Here is a 21,750-nt window from a genome sequence, read left to right as displayed (position 1 = left end):
GTACAATGTGTAAGGAAGGGATCCAGTTTCAGCTTTCTGCATATGGCTAGCCAGTTTTCCTGACACCATTTATTAAATAGGGACTCGTTTCCCCATTGCTTGGTCAGGGTTCTATCTCTATCTGCCTGCTCAACATCTTGTGTTAAACATCTTTCTGTTTTCTCAAACTCAGTGTGCTCAAAATAGACATTTTTATTGTAAACTGACACTGTATCATCTTCCATGTTGTACATTGAAGGTGAGTGTATTAGCTATATTTTAGTCATTGAAACATGATATTTTGAGGTCATCTTTTACTTATCTACCATAATCAGCTGGATGCCAAATTGCACCTATATCTTTTTTAAAAAGCTTTTATTTTAGTTTTGGGGGTGTATTTGAAGGTTTGTTACATAGGCCACCACCAATGTATAAATGTTCCCTTTTTTTCACAAATTCGCCAGCATGTGTTATTTATTGACTTTTTAATAGTAGCCATTGTGACCAGTGTGAGATGGTATCCTGTTGTGGCTTTGATTTGCATTTCTTTAATGATCAGTGAATTGAGATTTTTTTTTTTTTAAATATATGATTGTTGGCTGCATATACGTCTTCTTTTGAAAAGTGTTTGTTCATGTCCTTTGACCACTTTTTAATGGAGTTGTCTTTTTTTTTCCCTTGTAAATTTATTTAAGTTCCTTATAAATGTTGAATATTAGACTTTTGTCAGATGCATAGTTTGAAGGTATTTTCTCCCATTCTGTAGCATCTGTTTGCGCTGTTGATAGTTTCTTTTGCTGGGCAGAAGCTCTTAAGTTTAGATCCCATTTGTCAAATTTTGCTTTTGTTGTGATTTCTTTTGGTGTCTTCATCGTGAAATCTTTGCTTGTTTCTATGTCCAGGATGGTATTGCCTAGCTTGTCTTCCAGGGTTTTTATAGTTTTGGGTTTTACATTTAAGTCTTTAATCTATCTTGAGTTGACTTTTGTATATGGTGTAAGAAAGGGGACCAGCTTCAATCTTCTGCATATGGCTAGCCAGTTATCCCAGCACCATTTGTTGAATGGGAATCTTTTCCCAATTGCCTGTTTTTGTCAGCTTTGTCAAAGATTAGATGATTGTAGGTGTGTGGTCTTATTTCTCACTCTCTGTTCTGTTCCACTGGTCTATGTTTCTGTTTTTGTACTAGTATCATGCTGTTCTGGTTACTGTAGCCCTGTAGTATAGCTTGAAGTCAGGTGAGGTGATGCCTCCAGCTTTGCTCTTTCTGCTTAGAATTGCCTTGGCTATTTGGGCTCCTGTTTTTGTTCCATATGAATTTTAAGATAGTTTTTTTTTCTACTTCTGTGAAGAATGCTTTGGTAGTTTGACAAAAATAGCATTGAATCTGTAAATTGCTTTGGACAGTACAGCCATTTCAACAATATTTATTCTTTCCCGCTATAAACATGCAATGTTTTTTCATTTGTTTGCTTCATGTCTGATTTCTTTGAGCAATGTTTTGTAATTCTCATTGTAGAGATCTTTCTCCACCCTGGTTAGCTGTATTCCTGGTATTTTTTTGGGGGGGGGAACAATTATGAATAGGATTGCCTTCCTGATTTGGCTCTTAGCTTGGCTGTGATAGGTATATAGGAATGGTGGTGATTTTTGCACATTAATTTTGTATTCTGAAACTCAGCTGAAGGAGCTTTTTGGGCAAGTCTATGAGATTTAATAGATACAGAATTATGTTGCCTGCAAAAAAGGATAGTTGGACTTCCTCTCCTCCTATTTGGATGCTTCTTATTTCTTTCTCTTGCCTGGTTGGTCTGACTAGGACTTCCAATACTAGAAGAGAGAAGGCATCCTTGTCTTGTGCCAGTTTTCAAGGGGAATGCTTTCAGCTTTTGTCATTTCATTATGATGTTGGCTGTGGGTTTGTCATAGATGGCTCTTATTATTTTGAGGTATGTTTCCTCAATACCTAGCTTTTTGAGAGTTTTTAACATAAAGTGCAGTTGAACTTTATTGAAAGCATTTTTCTGCTTCTATTCAGAATACCATGTGGTTTTTGTCTTTAGTTTTGTTTATGTGATGAATCACATTTATTGATTTGTGTATGTTGAACTAACCTTGCATCCTGAGGATGAAGTCTACTTGATTGCAGTGGATTTACTATTTGATGTGCTGCTGGATTCAGTTTGCAAGTAATTCGTTGAGGATTTTTGCATTGATATTCATGTGAGGCTACTGGCCTGACTTTGTCGTTGCTGTTGTTTCTCTGTCAGGTTTTGGTATCAAGATGATGCTGGTCTTATACAATGAGTTGGGGAGGAGTTTCTTCTCCTCAATTTTTTGGAATAATTTTAATAGGAACAGTACTAGTTATTCTTTGTACACCTAGTGGAATTAGGCTGTGAACCCATCAGGCATGGGCTTTTGTTGGTTGGTGGGTTATTACTGATTTAATTTCAGAGCTAATTATTTGTTTGTTCAAGGAATCAATTTCTTCCTGGTTCTTCCGTCTTGGGAGGGTGTATATGTCCAGGAATTTGTCCATCTCTTCTAGATTTTCTGATTTTTGTGCATAGAGGTGTTTGTAGAGGTTTCTGATTAGTTACTTTTATTTCTGTGGGGTCAGTGGTAGCATTCTATTTGTCATTTCTAATAGTTTATTTGGATCGTCTCTCTTTTTTCTGTATTACTTTAGCTAGCATCCTATCTCCTTCATGTTTTCAAAAAACTAACTTCTGGGTCCATTGATCTTTTGAATGGTTTCTCGTGTCTTGATTTTCTTCAATTCTGCTCTGATTTTGTTTTTCTTTCTTGTCTTGTGCTACATTTGGGCTTGATTTGTTCTTGCTCTCTAATATTTTCAGTGGTGATGTTAGGTTGTTAATTTGAGATCTTTATAACGTTTTTTTTTTTTTTTTTTTTTTGAGAAGGAGTTTCGCACGTTACCCAGGCTGGAGTGCAATGGCGCGATCTCGGCTCACCGCAACCTCCGCCTCCTGGGTTCAGGCAGTTCTCCTGCCTCAGCCTCCCGAGCAGCTGGGATTGCAGGCACGCGCCACCATGCCCAGCTAATTTTTTGTATCTTTAGTAGAGACGGGGTTTCACCATGTTGACCAGGATGGTCTCCATATCTTGACCTCGTGATCCACCACCTCGGCCTCCCAAAGTGCTAGGATTACAGGCGTGAGCCACCGCGCCCGGCCCTATAACTTTTTGAGGCATTTAGTGCAATGAATATCCTCTTGAGGCATTTAGAGCTATGAATATCCGCTCAACACTGCCTTTGCTGTGTCCCAGAAATCCTGGTATGTATATCTTTCTTCTCATTAGTTTTAAAGAACTTCTTGATTTTTGTCTTAATTTTATTATTTACCCAAAAATCATTCAGAAGCATGTTGTTTAATGCCCATGTAATTGCATGGCTTTGAGTGATTTTCTTAAACTTGACTTCTATTTTATTGCAATATAGTGTGAAAGTGTATTTGGTATGATTTTGTTTTTTTTTTTTGCATTTTTTGAGGATTGTTTTATATCCAATTATGTGATTGATTTAAGAGTCGATGCCATGTGGTGATGTGGTTCCATGTGGTGAATGTCATGATGAGAAGAATGTGTCATGTGGTGATGAGAAAAATGTATATTCTGTTGTTTTGGGATAGAGAGTTCTGTAGAAGACCATCAGATCCATTTGGTCAATGTTGAGTTCAGGTCCTGAATATTTTTGTTATTTTTCTGCCTCAGTGATCTGTCTAATGCTGTTAGTGGGAGTGTTGAAATCTTCCACTATTATTGTGTGGGCATCTATGTCTCTTTGTAGGTCTCTAAGAACTTGCTTTATAAATCTGGGTGCTTCTGTGTTGGGTGCATAGATATTTAGGATAGCTAAGTCTTGTTGAATTGAACCCTTTGTCCTTTTTGACCTTTGTTAGCTTGAAGTCTGTTTTGCCTGAAATTAGGTTTGCAATCCCTGCTTTTTCTATTTTCTATTTACTTGGTAGATTTTTCTTCATTCCTTTATTTTAAGCCTATAGGTGTCATTACATGTGAGATGGGTCTCTAAGACACATACCATTGGGTCATGCTTCTTCTTCTTCTTTTTTTTTTTTTTTTTAAATCCTGCTTGCCACTCTGTGACTTTTAAATGAGGCATTTAACTCATTTACATTCATGGTTAATGTTGATATGATTCATACATGTCAGCATATCTCAAAGGCCTGAGAATGTTTCCTCAGCTTGGTTTATTCTGCTCTTAATATTTGTGATTGCATTGTGAAATTCTTGTATTGTGTTAGCTCTGTCAGATTCCTTATGTCCTTTTTTTAAACTGGCTATTTCATCCTTCAGCTTCTGTATCATTTTATCGTGGTTCTTAGCTTCCTCGAATTGGGTTTTCCCATTCTGCTGAATCTTGGTTTTCATTCCTCTTCATATTCTGAATTCTATTTCTGTAATTTCAGCCAGCTCACCCTGGTTAAGAATTCTCCTCGGAGAACTGGTGCAGTCATTTGAAAACCTACAACACTCTGGTCATTTGAGTTACCAGAGTTTTTGCATTGGTTGTTTCTCATCTCTGCATGTGGGTATTCCTTTAACTGCAGTGTAGATTGAGTACAGTCAATAAACTCTTTTCCTGCATGTTTTTACAGGGCCAAGGCATTGTGTAAGGTCTTTATTTGAAGATGACTTCTTGTCTTTGGTTTCAGAAATTAGGTATTTTTGGTGTTTAAGCTTTGAGGTATGATCATGTGGGTGGCATTTAGGCATATGGTCAATTGGAAGACTCTTGCTCAGTTGTGTGGTTTCCCTGTCTCCTCACAGTTGCAGCAGTGTTCCCTCTAAATGCTCTGAAAGTGTGGGTTCTTCTTTTCCTTGCATGCTGGCTGTAGATCATGGCTTGGAACTCCTAGGCTTCCCATTGCAGCTCTAGGGCAATTTTGGTGTTCATGTTCCTTCCTCCACTTTGAGGTGGCAGAAGAGGGACCTTAGTAGTGATTGTGGCCAAGGATCTTTTGCTTGTTTCTTGGAGGCTCCACCCTAGAGAGATTGAGGTCAGGAATTGCTCAGTGCAATCAGCCGAGGATGGAGGGTATGTGCTATGGGCTCAAGTCATGGGTTCCTTATCTGGTGCAACCAGAAGGAGTAGGTGGGACCCATGAGAGATGGTCTGGCCTTCTTTCCTTGGGTCAAGTGCAGCTTGTTGGAGGTATAGAGAAGGTACTGAGGGTCTTTGCTCTTCATTAGTCCAAGGCCAGTTCCACTGCAGAGGCAGTGGCAGAGAGGCTTTCAGTTGCCCCTGGAGTCTCTATCCAGGGAGGTTCTGAGTCACTGCTGGCTGGATACCTCTGGCAGGGGATGGCTCGAGGCCCATACTTGGAGGACCTGCCTTTTGAGGGGATATGGGAACAGGAATCTTCTTAAGTCTGGCCACTTTAATGTAACTGCTGCAGTATGCTGGGGGCCTTCTCTAGTTACTAGTCACTGTGGATTTCCCAGTACCTGGAGGTATCAACAGTGAAAAGTGCAAAACAGCAAACATGGCAGCCTGCCTCTCCCTCTAGGAGCTCCATTCTGGGAAGGTACATAGCTGTTACTAGCCCAAATGCACTTGTAAAAGGTGGCCAGGGACCCCATTTGGAAGGTTTTGTCTAGTGAGGAGGAATGGGTTTGGGAATTCACTTTAAAAAGCAGTCTGGCTACGTTTTTGTAGAGTGGCTGTGCTATGCTGGAGTTCTGCTTCAACCACCAGTCACCTCAGACTCCCTAAAGCCCAAAGGCTGGAACGGCTAAGTCATTCAAACAGCAAATATGGCATTCCACACTCCCTCTGGGAGCTCCATCCCAGGGATGTTCTGTCGGCCAGAAAGCAACAGCAGGGGATGGAGACCCCAGTTGGAAGATCCTGCCCAGTGAAAAGAACCAGGATCAAGGACCCACTAAAAAAAGCAGTCTGGTCACATTTTCATAGAGCAGCTATGCTGTGCTATGGGACAGTTTCTGCTCCTAGTCAACTTGGACTCTCCAAAGCCCAAAGGCTGGAATGGCTAAGTCACCCAACAGCAAAGACAGCATCCCACAACTCCCACTGGGAGCTGTATCTCAGGGAGGTGCAATGCTGTTACCAGTGGTGGCTGGCTGGGAATTCCCAGCCAGTTGCACTTATCCTGTGAGGTACTGTGGAAGTGGGGCCTGCAGACTGTCACTGCTCAGCCTGCTGGATTCATACCCTTTTCTAAGGGTATGTACAGAGATCTAACCTTTTGCTTTGCCAGGGTTGCAGCTACTTTTGTTAGGAAGCACAGGAAGCCCAGATATCTAGGGCTCCCATGTCTCTGCATGTCCCTGCATGGCTGCTCTGACAAGACTCCATGTAGCTCTATGGGTCAAACTGAAGGCTCCTTTGGAGTGGGTTCACAGTGGAATCTCCTGATCCAAGGGCTGAAAAGATCTATGGCAGCATCATGGGTTCTAGGGTTTGCACATTCAATCACTGCTACCCTGGGAAGGGGGTGTTCCCCGAGCTCCATGTCACTCCGGGGTGGGCCATTGTCCTGCCTTGCTTATCTTCATTCTCTGTGGGTCAAGTTGTTTCCTTGAGTAGTCCCAATATATGTATGAGAATGTACCAGTTGAAGGTGCTGTATTTACTCACTTTCATTCCTCTCCATGAGATTTGTGCATTTCTACGCTGCAATCTTGGCCATCCCCTGATCTTTGAAATACATCTTCTTCTTTATTCCTTCTTCCCATCCCATTTCTGGATTACTGTAATAGATCATGAGTTGTTCTTCCTGTATATTATCTTATCTGTCAGGTTCATAATTAAATATGTCTTCTTTCTGTGTGTCCTCAGCCCATACAGCTTCTAGGGCACTGCATAGTCTTCTCCTCTTCCTAGATAGGGTTACTTTTGTCTAGCTTTACCCCACTTACCAGGCATATACTACAGTAGATGTGGGTTTAAAACCCAGTTTTACTGTAGCCTAGTTGTATGATCTTGGATAAGTGGATTCAACTCTCCAAGCCTGAGTTCTCATATTTTAAATGAGGATGAGCACTGCAGGGTTCCTTTAGAAATTAGATATAACATAGAATACAGTTCCTGCCATATAGTGTGCCCTCAATAAATGAATGTTGTATGTAGCAGGAATAGTAGTAGCTGCAGCAGGAGAAAACAATATGGACAATTGCAATATAGTTAGGAAAATGCTGTGTTGTAGAAATATACAAGGTACTACAAAAAAAGAAAACCAGAGCAGAGATGGAGAACCACTCACTGATTTCAAGAGCCAGAGAGGACTTTACAGGGAATGTAACCCCTGAGCTGTATCTCGCTGAGTCAGTGAAAGAGTCAGTATGATGCTTTGAGATGTCATTTTTAGCAGGTTATTTTTTTTCTATAGTCTGTTATAAAATGCCTTTTTAGATGGATGACACTCCCTTTCTTACAAATTTTATTATCATGAAGGTACAGAATAATTTTTTCTTTTGAGATGGAGTCTTGCTCTGTTACCCAGGCTGGAGTGCAGTGGCAGGATCTCAACTCACTGCAACCTCTGCCTACTGGGTTTAAGTGATTCTCCTGCCTCAGCCTCCCAAGTAGCTGGGATAGCAGGTGTTTGCCACCACACCAGGATAATTTTTGTATTTTTAGTAGAGATGGGGTTTCACTATGTTGGCCAGGCTGGTCTTGAACTCCTGGCATCAAGTGATCCACCCGTCTCGGCCTCCCAAAGTCCTGGGATTACAGGCATGAGCCACCCACCCACCCACAGAAGAATATTTAAGAGAAGAACATAATAAACATTAAATTGAAGATTGCTTATGGGATCATAATTCCTTCAAGAGCCCAATCTGATGTCCTCTACATCTGTGAGAGAAAGGAGTCTCTCTCTGTCCCCCTACCCCTACAGCTTTTCCTTCCTGGAACCCACAATTCTGCCTCCACTCTTGGCTACTTTCTCAGCACTGCTTCCTGTCTCCAGCTCCTGGTGAATAACTTTGCTGGGTCTTCCTCACTGATCCTCCAGGTGCCTGGAAGCTTGCCAAGCCTGAGGACCACAGGGAAGAGGCCTTTACTTCTACCTTAAAGCTACTGCTGCTTTTCTCTCTTCTCTCACCTCCTCAAAGGGGGAAGAAGGGGAATTAAAATATAACAAAAAGAATTACTAAGAGCAGAAACACATGTCTGTTCATCCAGAGTTCTGCTACAAAACTGTACTGAACCACCTTCTGCTAGGAGGACTGCTATCCAACCAGTGAACCCCACAATTACCCCAAGCTACACATGACCTGTTTACCTGTCGTTATCTATTGGCATGTAACATCTACTTCAAAACTCAGCAGCTTAAGAAACAATGTATGATTACTAGATCTTACATGTAACCAACTCCATTGCACATGGCAAATATGATCTTAATGCTTTCCTTCACCTTTAGAGACCGATTCATTCACCTTTATATTTCTTAGAATCAACTGCCTGCTAGGGAGAGATGCAGAACCAAGCAACTTCTGTATTATTTGTTAGATAATGTAGAGCTCACAATTCCAAAATATATTCAAGTCTCTTTATAATAATATGTATTAAACAGATATTTATGTGCCAAGAACCTTCTATGTTTTAAACATATTATTTCATCAATTCTTTTTTTTTTTTTTTTTTTGAGACAGAGTTTCGCTCTTGTTACCCAGGCTGGAGTGCAATGGCGTGATCTCGGCTCACTGCAACCTCCGCCTCCAGGGTTCAGGCGATTCTCCTGCCTCAGCCGCCCGAGTAGCTGGGATTACAGGCACGCACAACCATGCCCAGCTAATTTTTGTATTTTTAGTAGAGACGGGGTTTCACCATGTTGACCAGGATGGTCTGGATCTCTTGACCTCGTGATCCACCCTCCTCGGCCTCCCAAAGTGCTGGGATTACAGGCTTGAGCCACTGCACCTGGCCTATTTCATCAATTCTTACAGTGAAGGAGAGGCATAATTGGGAGTAGACCTAATTATTCCCATTTTAAAGATGAGGAAACTTGCTGAGGTTAGTAACTGATTCTAAGACCACAAAGGTACTAAGTAGTTAAGGCAAGGAAAGTTGGTACCCAATTGTGAAGACAGAAAGTTGACTGGTACTATCTCCCCAGTTCTGACAGTCCAGAATTCCAAATTATTATCACTGCTTCTTGTGCCTTTTCTGTGGTTGGGAGGGCAGGAAGTGAGGAGGTAGAATTTTCCTTAATTGCAGAAGGAGCACGGAAGGGATTAGCATGGAGCTTAAAATACATGGCTGTCTACTAAGTTGTCAAAGTAAATTGTGTCCCCAGAGACATTTAAAAGCAATTTGATCACACATTTGCACATGGCTGCAGTGGAAGAAGCTGGTGGCTGGTCTGCAAAAGTGGATTTTAATGGCGTTTTATGAGCAATATTTTTGAAATGTTTTGCATAAGAAATTACTTTGTAAATATCCTTGCTTCATTGTAGTTGATCCTGGCCATCTGGAACCTCACTCATCATTTTAACATTTCATTTAACTACTTTGTAAAAGTTTTCTAGTTAAGGACGAATGGGAAATATCTAATGGAAGGCTGGAGAACGTTGCTGATTCATGTATTCCTGAGATGAGATAATCACTTTACCAATTGAACACTGTCCATCTAGCATATGAATCAACGGCCTCTTCTCTTGATTTTGTTTTAATTCAGCTTTTTTAGTAAAGTATGCAACAATGTTGCTTATGATGGACATTTTTCAGTTTAAAAAACTTTTGGTAATTCCTCCTAGCCTAACATTCAAAACCTCTAAGTCAATGGTTCTCAAAGCGTGGTCTCCAATCCACAGGCAACAGCATTACCTGGAAGCATATCAGATATGCAAATTATTGGATGCCACTCCAGACCTACCAGCAATCTGTGTTTCAACACGTCTTCTAAGTGATTCAGATGGATGATACGATCTGAGAACCACTGCTCTGAGACTTGCTCCAGTCAGCCTTTTTAGGCTTATTTTTGTCTGCTTCCCTGTGAACAACCTACAATGCCATTAACTTTGCTCTATTTTTATAGTGATATATGGATATAGAAATATACATTTATGGGTATCTATTTCATATAAATATGATTTCTCTCTTCAGGCCTCGGCTATGCTGTTTACAGCACCTAGACTATACTTCCCCACCATCCTGAGCCAGTCTCTAACATTTGACTTAAAAACCACTGTTGTAGAAAACCTCTCCCCATCCCTCACTAGATATGCCTATTCACATCTCCAAAACTTGGTGACATATTTTAATGGAATTTATTGTACTTAGTAGTGATTGAGAGTTTATTATTTTTTAAAAATCCAGTTTGTCAATATCCACAATATATCTGGCATTCCGCTAGCCATCATGAATACAATGCAGAACAAGGCAAACATTACTACCCTCATGGAACGTATACATCAGTTTGGGGAAGTTTTTACTTTTTTCCACCTCCTGTCCTAGATTATTTGCTCGTTGAGGGGCACAGGTGTTCTATGCTTCTGGGTATCTCCAAGGCTATATTAAGTTATGGTGAGTTGGACGTGGTGGCTCATGCCTGTAATCCCAGCACTTTGGGAGGCTGAGGTGGGTGGATCGTGAGGTCAAGAGATCGAGACCATCCTGGTCAACATGGCGAAACCCCGTCTCTACTAAAAATACAAAAAATTAGCTGGGCATGGTGGCATGTGCCTGTAATCCCAGCTACTCAGGAGGCTGAGGCAGGAGAATTGCCTGAACCCAGGAGGTGGAGGTTGCGGTGAGCCGAGATTGCACCATTGCACTCCAGCCTGGGTAATAAGAGCCAAACTCCTTCTCAAAAAAAAAAAAAAGTTATGGTGAGCAGAGTGGAAAGCAATGCAGTGGTTTTTGGTCTGTATACAATGCACCAGAACACAGTGCTGTCCTTGTGGCACCCCACTCTTAAGAGATAATGACACATGATAGCACATACAAAAGTCAAGGAGCCCCTGCTATTGGTGAAAAGTCCCTCATCTAAACCAGGGGTCCTCAATCTCGGCACTACTGACATTATAAACCAGTATTGTTATTGGGGGCTGCTCTATGCACTGTAGGATGTTGAGCAGCATTCCTGACTTCTACCCACTGGATGACAGCAGCATCTACTTCCCAATTGTAACAACAACAACGAAGTCTGTAGACATTGTTAAATGTCCCATGGTGAGCAAATTCACCCCAGTTGAGAGCAATAGGAAACTTTTTACCTGCAGAAAGTAAGACTTCAGAGAAATGTAAAAGCTCTCTTCAGACGTCTCTAGAACCACTATGCAGAAAAAGAATTAGGTAGAAATTTAATTTAAGTAGAGGAAAAAACTGGAGGTTATTGAAAACTGATTTTTAGAGAAAACTTTCTTAACTTCAGGATGCCCTTAAGTTTGGAACGTACTGCAGTAGGACAGGGTGAATTCCAAATCCCTAGCAAAATTAAGCATGTTTGGATACACACTTCATTTTGGAGGGGATGTATTAGTCCATTTTCACACTGCTGATAAAGAGATACCCAAAATTGGGCAATTCGCAAAAGAAAGAGGTTTAATGGACCCACAGTTCCATGTGACTGGGAGGTCTCAGAATCATGGCAGATTAAAGGAACACCTCATATGGTGGCAGACAAGAGAAGAGAGCTTGCACAGGGAAACTCCCCTTTATAAAACCATCAGAGCTTGTGAGAACCACTCATCATCATGAGAACAGCATGGGGAACACCTGCCTCCATGATTCAACCACCTTCTACTTGGTCATTCCCACAACCCATGGGAATTGTGGGAGCCACAGTACAAGATCTGGTTTGGGTGGGGACACAGCCAAACCATATCCTTCTACCCCTGGCTGCTCCCAGATCTCATGTCCTCACATTTTAAAACCAATACTGCCTTCCCAACAGTTCCTCAAAGTCTTAACTCATTTCAGCATTAACTCAAAAGTCCACAGCCCAATGTCTCATCTGAGACAAGGCAAGTCCCTTCTGCCTATGAGCCTATAAAATCAAAAGCAATTTAATTACTTCCTAGATATGATGATGGTATAGACATTGGATAAATACAGCTATTCAGAATGGGATAAATTGACCGAAACAAAGGGGCTACAGGCTCCATGCAAGTCTCAAATCCAGCAGGGCAGTAAAATTTTAAAGCTACAAAATGATTTCTTTTGAATCCATGCCTCACATCCAGGTCACGCCGATGCGAGAGATAGGTTCCCATGGTCTTCAGCAGCTCTGCCCTTGTGGCTTTTCAAGGTACAGACTCTCTCCCATCTGCTTTCACAGGCTGGCAAAAAGTGTCTGTCACTTTTCCAGGTGCATGGTGCAAGCTGTCAGTGGATCTACAATTCTGGGGTCTGGGGATGGTGGCCCTCTTTTCACAGCTCTACTAGGCAGTGCCCCAGTAGGGACTTTGTGTAAGGGCTCCAACACCACTTTTCCCATCTGCATGGCTCTAGGAGAGGTTCTCCATGAGGGCCCTGCCTTTGCAGTAAACTTCTTCCTAGGCATCCAGGCATTTCATTACATCCTCTGTAACCTAGGCAGAGGTTCTCAAACCTTAATTCTGTGCACTTGCAGGCTCAACACCACATGGAAGTGACATCTGTGCACTTGCAGGCTCAACACCACATGGAAGCTTCCAAGGCTTGGGCTTGCACCCTGTGAAGCCATGGCCCAAGCTCTATGTTGGCCCCTTTTAGCCATGCCTGGAGTGGCTGAGACACAGAGTACCAAGACCCTAGGCTGCACACAGCACAGGGACCCAGGGCCCAGCTCATGAAATCTTTTTTCTCTTAGGCCTCTGGGTCTGTGATAGGAGGAGCTGCCATGAAGACCTCTAACATGGGCTGGAGACATTTTTCCCATTGTCTTGGGGATTAACATTCAACTTCTCGTTACTTATGCAAATTTCTGCAGCCATCTTGAATTTCTCCCCAGAAAATGGGATTTTTTTTTCTATTGCATTGTCACGCTGCAGATTTTCCAAACTTTTATGCTCTGCTTCCCTTATAAAACTAAAAGCCTTTAACAGCACTAAAGTCACATCTTGAATGCTTTGCTGCTTAGAAATTTCTTCCACCAGATATCCTAAATCATCTCTCTCAAGTGTAAAGTTCCACATATCTCTAGGGTAGGCGCAAAATGCCACCAGTCTCTTTGTTAAATCATAACAAGAGTCACCTTTGCTTCAGTTCTCAACAAATTTCTAATCTCTGAGACCACCTCAGCCTGGATTTTATTGTCCATATCACTATTAGCATTTCAGTCAAAGCCATTTAACAAGTCTCAGGGAAGTTCCAAACTTTCCCACATCTTCCTGTTTTCTTCTGAGCCCTCCAAACTCTTCCAACCTCTGTCTGTTACCCAGTTCCAAAGTCACTTCTATATATTTGGGGGTATCTTTTCAGCAGAACCCCACTCCTAGTATTAATTTTCTGCATTAGACCATTTTCACACTGTTGATAAAGACATATCCTAGGCTAGGCAATTTACAGAAAAAGGAGATTCAATAGGTTCACAGTTCCATGTGGCTGGAGAAGCCACATAATCATGGTGAAAGGTGAAAGCCATTTCTCACTGTAGCAGGCAAGAGAAGAGAGACTGTGCAGGGAAACTCCCCTTTATAAAACCATTAGATCCTGTGAGACCCAGTCAGCATCATGAGAACAACACAGGAAAGACCCACCCCCATGATTCAACCACCTCCCACCACGTTCCTCCCACAACATATGGGAATTGTGGGAACCACAATCCAAGATGAGATTTGCATGGGGACACAGCCAAACCATGTCGGGGGGCTTGGGCATTTCATGATTCTCAGCATCCTTCAAGTTCTGAGATTCAGAATTTGTATATTTTGATTGTTTCCAAAGTGGCTTTTCAATGAGAGAGGCAGCTGAGTGAAGTAATAAGAGGTTTATGTCCTGGCTCTTGAGTCAGGCGGCCTGGGCTAGATGCCCAGGTGGTAATCTGTGAGACTGAGCAAATTTCCAACACTCCTGTGCTTCCCTTTCCTCATCTGTGAAATGGATACATTTATTGTTCCTGTCTCAAAAGTATTAGGTTGGTGCCAAAGTATCATGGATTTTGCCATTAAATGATACTTTGGCACCAACCTAATAGTTGTGAGGATTAAATGAGATCAAACGGGCAGAACCCTTGGTAAGTAAATAAGTAGTACCTATTATTATAAAATCAGCCAGGGCATTTTGCCTTACCTCCCTCCAAAGAACTTGCAAATTTAATTAGCTAGTTCTGTCTAGTGGTGGTGTATGTGTGTTGCAGGAGCAGTTCATGATAGGTCAGTTTTCTTTTTGTTATTAGCAGGGCATTACAATCCAAATATAGGAATTGAAAATCAACCATATATATAAAAGTCCAGTTATCAGATTTCTGTCTAGTTTATCTACAGACAAATATGAAATTTTTAAGGAAGCACCATTAGTTAACACTAGAACTCAATTTTTATTAATCACTTTATTCACTGATGTTTATTTTCACCTACCTAATTTAGATTCTTGAGTCTAGCCTTCAGAGGATGTTTACTTTTTTAGATTTTTTGCTTGAAAGAAAAGATCAGAAAGATGTTGGAAGGATATGAGGTGACTTATTTAGGTCTGCTTTCGCAAGGATGCCAGGTCTTGGTATGAATCTTGAGCACATAAAGTTAAGTAGATGCTGGAGTTTGAGCTCCAAATAAGAACCTTATATTCTATACTCAATGCCACTTACAAATCAAATCATGTTTACCCTAAGACAGAGGACAAGATTGAAGAAGATGTAGAGGACAAAATGCAAATAAAACATACACCTAGACATAATTCAATATTTCTCTTATTCATATTCTTACCTATCACTAACAATTTACCTAATCTAATTTAAATTGAAGTAAAATAAAATCCTTTTCCCCCCTTTACTTATTGATAACTAAAAAAATAGATAAATGATTTTTTCTGGGCTTGCCTGAGCACCCCAGATCCTGCAGTAGTAACTCTCTACATCTGTGTTTGGGTGTGTTTCGATGTAGTCCATCTTAGCCCCCTACAGGATGGGCTTGCTGTTCAAAACGCTTTATTTCTGGTATGCACTTTCCAGGAAACTGACTGTATATGTTAAATGTGTAAGGGGGCCAGGTGTGGTGGCTCATGACTATAATCACAGCACTTTGAGAGGCTGAGGCTGGTGGATCACTTGAGGCCAAGAGTTTGAGACCAGCTTAGCCAACATAGTGAAACCCCATTCCTACTAAAAATACAAAAATTATTTAGGTATGGTGATGCATTTCTGTAGTCCCAGCTACTCAGAAGGCTGAGGCAGGAGAAACAATTGAGCCTGGGAGGCGGAGGTTGCAGTGAGCTAAGATTACACAAGCACTACAGCCTGGGTGACAGCAAGATTCTGTTTAAAAAAAAAAAAAAACGGTGAAAGAGACTGGTAAAATGTGTACTACATTCATAGTATCCTCTTTTAAGTTGCATTTTAAAAGGAAATCGGTTGCCACTATTTAATTCTATGTAGCAGCAGCTCCTAGAAATCTAGGGTAAAGCAAATTAAAGCATAGAACATTTGGACAGCAGAATGTAGGGCAATATTGTCCATGGTATATTCATTATGTCAAGAGAAACTGGCAATATCCCAGGCCATGCTAGACTTAGAAATAAAGGTTTTCAGAAAAATGTTATGAGCACCAATGTAACCATACATTCTAAAGCCCTTTTTTGCAAATTCTTTTATTTTCCTAACATAACCCTCTAAACATCCACATCCATTTATGGAAATCAAAGAATCTTCTCAGGTAAGACATCCTGCTTTCTCAAATGTACTTTTTATCCTGCAAGATATTATTCATCTATTTAAAAAATTTTTAATTTTATGGGTACGTAGTAGTTGTACATACTAATGGGGTGCCTGTGATATTTTGATATGAGTATACAATGTGTAGTGATCAAATCAGAGTAGCTGGGATATTCATCACCTCAAACATTTATTGTTTCTTTGTGTCGGGAATATTCCAATTCTACTGCTCTAGCTATTCTGAAAGATATAATAAATTATTGTTAACTATCGTCACCCTGTTGTGCTGCACAAACATCTTATTTCCACTATTCAATTGTACTTTTGTATGCATTTGCTGACCCCTCTTCATATCCTCCTACATACTACCCCTCCCAGCGTGTGGTAACCATCATTCTACGTTTTACCTCAATGAGATAAATTTTCTTAGCACCATCACATGAGTGAGAACACGCAGTATTTATCCTTCTGTGTCTGGCTTATTCACTTAACATAATGTCCTCCAGTTCCATCCATGCTACTGCAAATGATAGGATTCTATGTTTTTATGCAGAATAATATCCTATTGTGTATATATACCACATTTTCTATATTTATTTATCCACTGATAGATTCTTAGGTTGGTTCCTACCTTGGTTGTGGTGAATAGTACCCTGAAGGATCCTTAATTTGGCCTTGTCTTTTGGAACTTTTGGATTTTTGTAACATCGGAGATCCAACAAAAATTTCTGAAATCTGCTCTTTATTTGGCAACATCATAGCACCTGGTTATGAACATTGACAATTATATTGATTACACAGCAAAGATAGGGCAGAACTCATTCTTCATTTATATCCTCTATTGCCCTTTTGGGATAATAGAAGAAAGGATGTCAAAACTTGAGCTATGATCTGAAAGTATATTGAATAAAACAAAGATATTTTTACTTAGGAAAAAAGTATACTATGAAAGAAACATCTGGCATTCAAGCCACATTTACTGTTCTGTGTGAGGCAGGATACTTTGCTTGCAAGCAACAGAGATTGCCTTTAACCAACTGTATTGGTTTGCTAAAGCTGGCATAACGAATACCACAAACTGGATGGCTTAGAAAAATACAAACTTATTGTCTCACAGTTCTAAAGACTGAAAGTTTAAAATAAAGGTGTCAAAAGGGCCATGATCCAGCTGGAACCTATAGGGGAAGGACTATTTCTTGCCTCTTCCTGACCTTTGGTGGTTGCTGGTAACTACCAAAACACTCTTGGCTTATGGACGCATCACTCCAATATTCCATCTTCTCATGGCCACCTTTCCACTGTGCATATCAGTTTCTGTGTCAAAATTTTCCTTTTCATAAGGACATCAGTCACGTTGGATTCAGGATCACCTGAAGACCTTATTTTGCTTTGATTGCCTCTTTTACAACCCTATTTCTAAATAAGATCACATTCCAAGGTTACTGGGAGTTGGAACTTCAATGTATCTTTTGGAAGAGTGAGGACACAGTTCAACCCATGACACCAGCTTAAGCAAAAAGATAATTTATTGGAAAGATATGAAGTGGTTTATTTAAAGAGAGAGCTAAGGAGTGAGGTAAGAGCATGCTGCAAAAGATCCAAGAAGCAGGAATGAATCCCCAGCCCTGCCATGGGGCTGCTGCTGGGATAAAGCGCCCTCTTTGCATCCCTCTGCAGGGCATTGCATCCTAGGAGAAAGTCAGATCACCTCACTCCTTGGCTAGAAAAGTCAGAATCCCATCATTTGTTTTCCCAATAACACCATAGCAACAACAAAGAGATAACTCTTGAAGGATTTGGAGTGCTATTAACAAGAGAAAGGAGGAAGGATGTTAAATGGAAAGGGACTTGCCCCCCAACAGGAAATCAAGAAGAAACAAAATTTGAAAAAAAAACTATATTTCATCCACTTCAAATTCATCATTAATTCTATGTTAATAATAAACCTTTGATGATTATGAATATCACCATTCAAAAAAATTTGCCTCTCATATAATTTGCCTTCCTTGTAAGCCAACAGTATGGAGGGAATCCAGCTAATCAGCATTCTTTCAATAACTGAGTTATCTTTAGTTTGACTTTGTAGCCATGTCAGAATTATAATAGAGACAATGGTTTTTCTGAGCAAGCCACTCTCCCATTCTTTGATCTGTTGTTTCTTGCACTCTGGCCCAGATCAGGACGCCCCATCAAGCTTCCAGCTACAAGGAGCTCTTGGAACAATGCGGTCAGCTGCTTCTCAATGCCTTGTAGGAGAGGGGGTATTTCTCCTCTCCCTGCTTTTGAGGCACCTATTCCTCATGCTCCAACACTGGGCCCTCCTCATTCCACCCTCTCTCTCAACCCATCCTACTACCACCTCTTCAAAGAATGTAGCCATTGTTATGTTAGTTATGCTTTGAATTAAGAAAAGAAAAGAAGAGGTGGGGAAAATTAACAAAGTGAACTGCACAAAATGAGGGATGTGTGGGGGTGGTTCATCATTAAATGATATAAAACCTTAGATAATAGACTTAGTCTCCAGGCTCTTTTGCATTTGTATTTTTTTACTCTCCCAAAGAGAAGTAGATGATAGATCTCCTGTAGCATTCTGCCTCTTGCGAAATTCCATGCCATGCCTGGGCATGGAAGAGGTGATTTCCAAGGCCATAATAATATGCAGGAATGGTCTAGGATTTACAGGCCAGACTGTTAAATGGGCAGGTTGTACATCTCTCTGGAGGCAGGACGAAAAAGCAAGAACATAGGCAGAACATGGAATCAAAAAAGTGTGAGCACTGAGTCCCATAAGAGAGGTCAGACTCTAATAAATGGAACTGGGGTGTCTCATCCAGTAGACAGGAAATGATGGAGCAGAAAATATACAAAATTTTACATCTTAATATCCCAGAAACAGTAAAATGGTTTGTCCCAGGAGTGATGCATGTTAATTCTATTCATGATTCATTGGTCAGGACCAGTCGCTTGGTCCTACCCAACCATAAGGAGGCCAGGAGGTATACGTGTTTGGAAGGTGGAAATTGGGTATCCTTAGCGCACAGCAGTAATGACTCACACTTGTCAAAATGCAAGCTCCAGGTCATTCACCAACAGGCTCTGATTCAGGAGATCCTTGGGATCTGCATTTTAAAAAGGCTTCCTCAGGTGAGTTTCATACAGCATGGCAGGGATGGGGGGATGGAGGGGAATCCGTGAACTACAATTTAAAAAAAAAAACACTGACTTAGAGCTCCATTTCCATGTAGGCAGGTGATCAAGGGGAAAAGGACAAATCTGAGATACAGTGGTTAGAGCTCAGATGTAGGGCTATGCCTGGGTCACCTCAAGTGGTAAACGAATAGGCTACAGGTGCCTGGACACTGAGGCCCAGAGGGCTGAACAGAAGCTCCTCAATGCACAGGCATCAGGATAGTGTTCGAACAGTGCCTGAGATAGAAAAGAAATTCTGGTGTGTGTGGAGCTCATCCAGATAGTGGGAGATGGAGAGGACCGTGGGGCTAACTGCAGGCAATGATTCTCAGATGTGATCCAAAGTATATATTAATATTTATATTAACAGAAACTCACAGGCCAGTATATTATATTGTATTACATAATCATTTTTTCCTCTGTTCTTTTCTCCCTTCTCTCTTCCTTCTTTTCCCCTTCCTCTACCACTTGCTCTCCTCTTTCACCCTTTATTATTTCTTTTCTTCTTTCCTTCTTTTTATTCTGTTTCCCCTCCAACTCTTCTCAATGTTTGTTCCTCTCTATCCCTTGCTCCATCCCCTCTTCCTCCCCTCTTCTCTCTCATACGTTCTTCTTTCTCTCCCTCCCATTCCTCCTTGTCCATGCCTATGCTCTGCCCTCTATTCTCTCTCCAGGTATTATGCCATCTGCTGCCAGCCTTTGGTCTATAGGAACAAGATGACCCCTCTGCGCATCGCACTAATGCTGGGAGGCTGCTGGGTCATCCCAACGTTTATTTCTTTTCTCCCTATTATGCAAGGCTGGAATAACATTGGCATAATTGATTTGGTGAGTACACACAGACCCCACTGGCTTACTGTCTGATCACCTTTACTTGGGATTCCTAAATGAATAAATAATATCAGATTGGGTATTCTAAGAATCTGATAGTGGTCTAAGTGATAGCTTAAAAAAAAAAAAGCTAACACTTATGAATGCTTATTGACAAAGATCCTCTCCTTAACCCAACTATAGTCAGACTTTTCTGAATCCTTCTCCCAACTAGGTCTTGACTTTTGGTCTTCTATGTCTGTTTTTGCATCACCCAGTTTTAGCAAAAATCTTGCTAACTTGGCTTAGCCAGAATCCCCTACCCTTGATATTTGATTGGGTTCTTCATCCTCCACCATCTCCCAGGTGATGTCTGATCACCTTGTCCTGTCTTCAGCAAGAGCCCTGCTAGGTTTATTTAGCCATAATCCTCTCTTACTCCTGATGTTTCCTATTGGTAATTTTCCATTCACTGACTCCCAGTCACCATGCTGTTTGGCTATAAATTTCCACTTTTCCTGGTTGTGTTTCAATTCTCTCTTCTACTGCAAAACCCCCTCACAGTAGTCCCTATAAGCTATCTTGATGGTCCTGAATAAAGTCTGCTTTACTGTTTTAACAAATGTCATGAATAATGTTTTCTTTAATATAGTTGTATACCAGAGTATGCTAAATACTTTATATATAATCTTGAAAATCTCCTTGTGGGGAAAGTATAGTTCTTCCTCCATTTCTCAGATGAGAAAACCCAGGATCACAAGCTTATGTAGGTTCAGGTTAAGTAAGATGCCCAATATCACACAGCTTGTAGATAACTGCACAAGTACTCAAAGCTTAGACTCCAGGGCCTGAGGCATGTCATTTGTCCCAAAAGGTCTATATTCCATTTTATGTTAAGAGTCTATAAGGCTGATGTATTAGTTGGTTTTCACTCTTCTTATAAAGACATACCCCAGATTGGGTAATTTATAATGAAAAAGAGGCTTAATGAACTCATAGTTCCACATGGCTGGGGAGGCTTCACATTCATGGCAGAAGGTGAAAGGCATGTCCTACATGGCAGCAGACAAGAGAGAATTAGAGCCAAGGGAAAGGGGTTTCCCAATATAAAACCATCAGATCTCGTGACATGTATTCACTACCATGAGAACGGTATGGGGGAACCACCCCCATAATTCAATTATCTCCCACCAGGTCCTTCCCACAATACAGGAGAATTATGGGAGCTGCAATTCAAGATGAGATTTGGATGGGGGCACAGCCAAACCATGTCAGCCGATGTGGACCTGAAGAAAATATGTCGTGTGTGTAGAGGCTGCCAGGGAATGAAGAGAGCCCCAGGCTAGACGTTGAGAGAACTAAGCCCTGAGCCCAGCTCTGAACTGTCTCATTTCCTGAAGGGCTGTGATCAGAGGATCTATTGGTCTTCAGGGAAGAAAAATTTTTACTAGGGATCTAGGAAGGTGTGCAATATATGCCAGGCATTATTCCAATCCCTGTGTATTGATTCTCCAGATAAACATAACTAATGAATGTGTGTGTGTGTGTGTGCGTGTGTGTGTGTGTGTGTGTGTGTGGAGAGAGAAAGAAAAAAACATATTGTAAGTAATCGGTTCATGTGGTTATGGAGGTTTACCAGTATCAAGAATTACATTCAGCAAGCTAGAGCCCCGGAAAAGCCAATAGTGTAGTTCCTGTTCAAATGCAGGCACACTAGAGCCCCGGGAAAGCCAATGTTTTAGTTTGAGTCCAAAGGCAGGAAAAAACTGATACCACAGCTGGAAGGCAGTAAGGCAGCAAGAGTTCCCTGCTATTCAAGCCTTCAATGGATTGCATGAGGTTCACCTGCATTGAGAAAGGCAGTCTACTGATTCATATGTTAATTTCATCCAAAAATTTCCTCATAGACATACCCAGAATAATGCTTGACTAAATGTGTAGGTACCCCATGGCCTGGTCAAGTTAACAT

At 41.1% G+C, this 21,750-nt stretch overlaps 1 protein-coding gene across 4 annotated transcripts in view; it reads left to right on the top strand.

The window, feature by feature from the left end:
- Nucleotides 1-21,750, top strand: part of HTR4 (5-hydroxytryptamine receptor 4) — a 212,425-nt gene that overhangs the window by 119,845 nt on the left and 70,830 nt on the right. For all 4 annotated transcript variants that reach the window (XM_002744348.7, XM_035288086.3, XM_008987493.5 and 1 more), the window contains exon 5: nucleotides 19,646-19,799. In XM_002744348.7, the coding sequence (XP_002744394.1) occupies nucleotides 19,646-19,799 (154 nt within the window). The remainder of the gene's footprint in view (nucleotides 1-19,645; nucleotides 19,800-21,750) is intronic.

The sequence above is a fragment of the Callithrix jacchus genome, chromosome 2 (assembly GCF_049354715.1).
Source record: "Callithrix jacchus isolate 240 chromosome 2, calJac240_pri, whole genome shotgun sequence".
In the NCBI taxonomy this organism is placed as follows: Eukaryota; Metazoa; Chordata; class Mammalia; order Primates; family Cebidae; genus Callithrix; species Callithrix jacchus.
The sequence above is the reverse complement of the archived record's forward strand: the minus strand, read 5'-3'. Positions and strand labels throughout refer to the sequence as shown.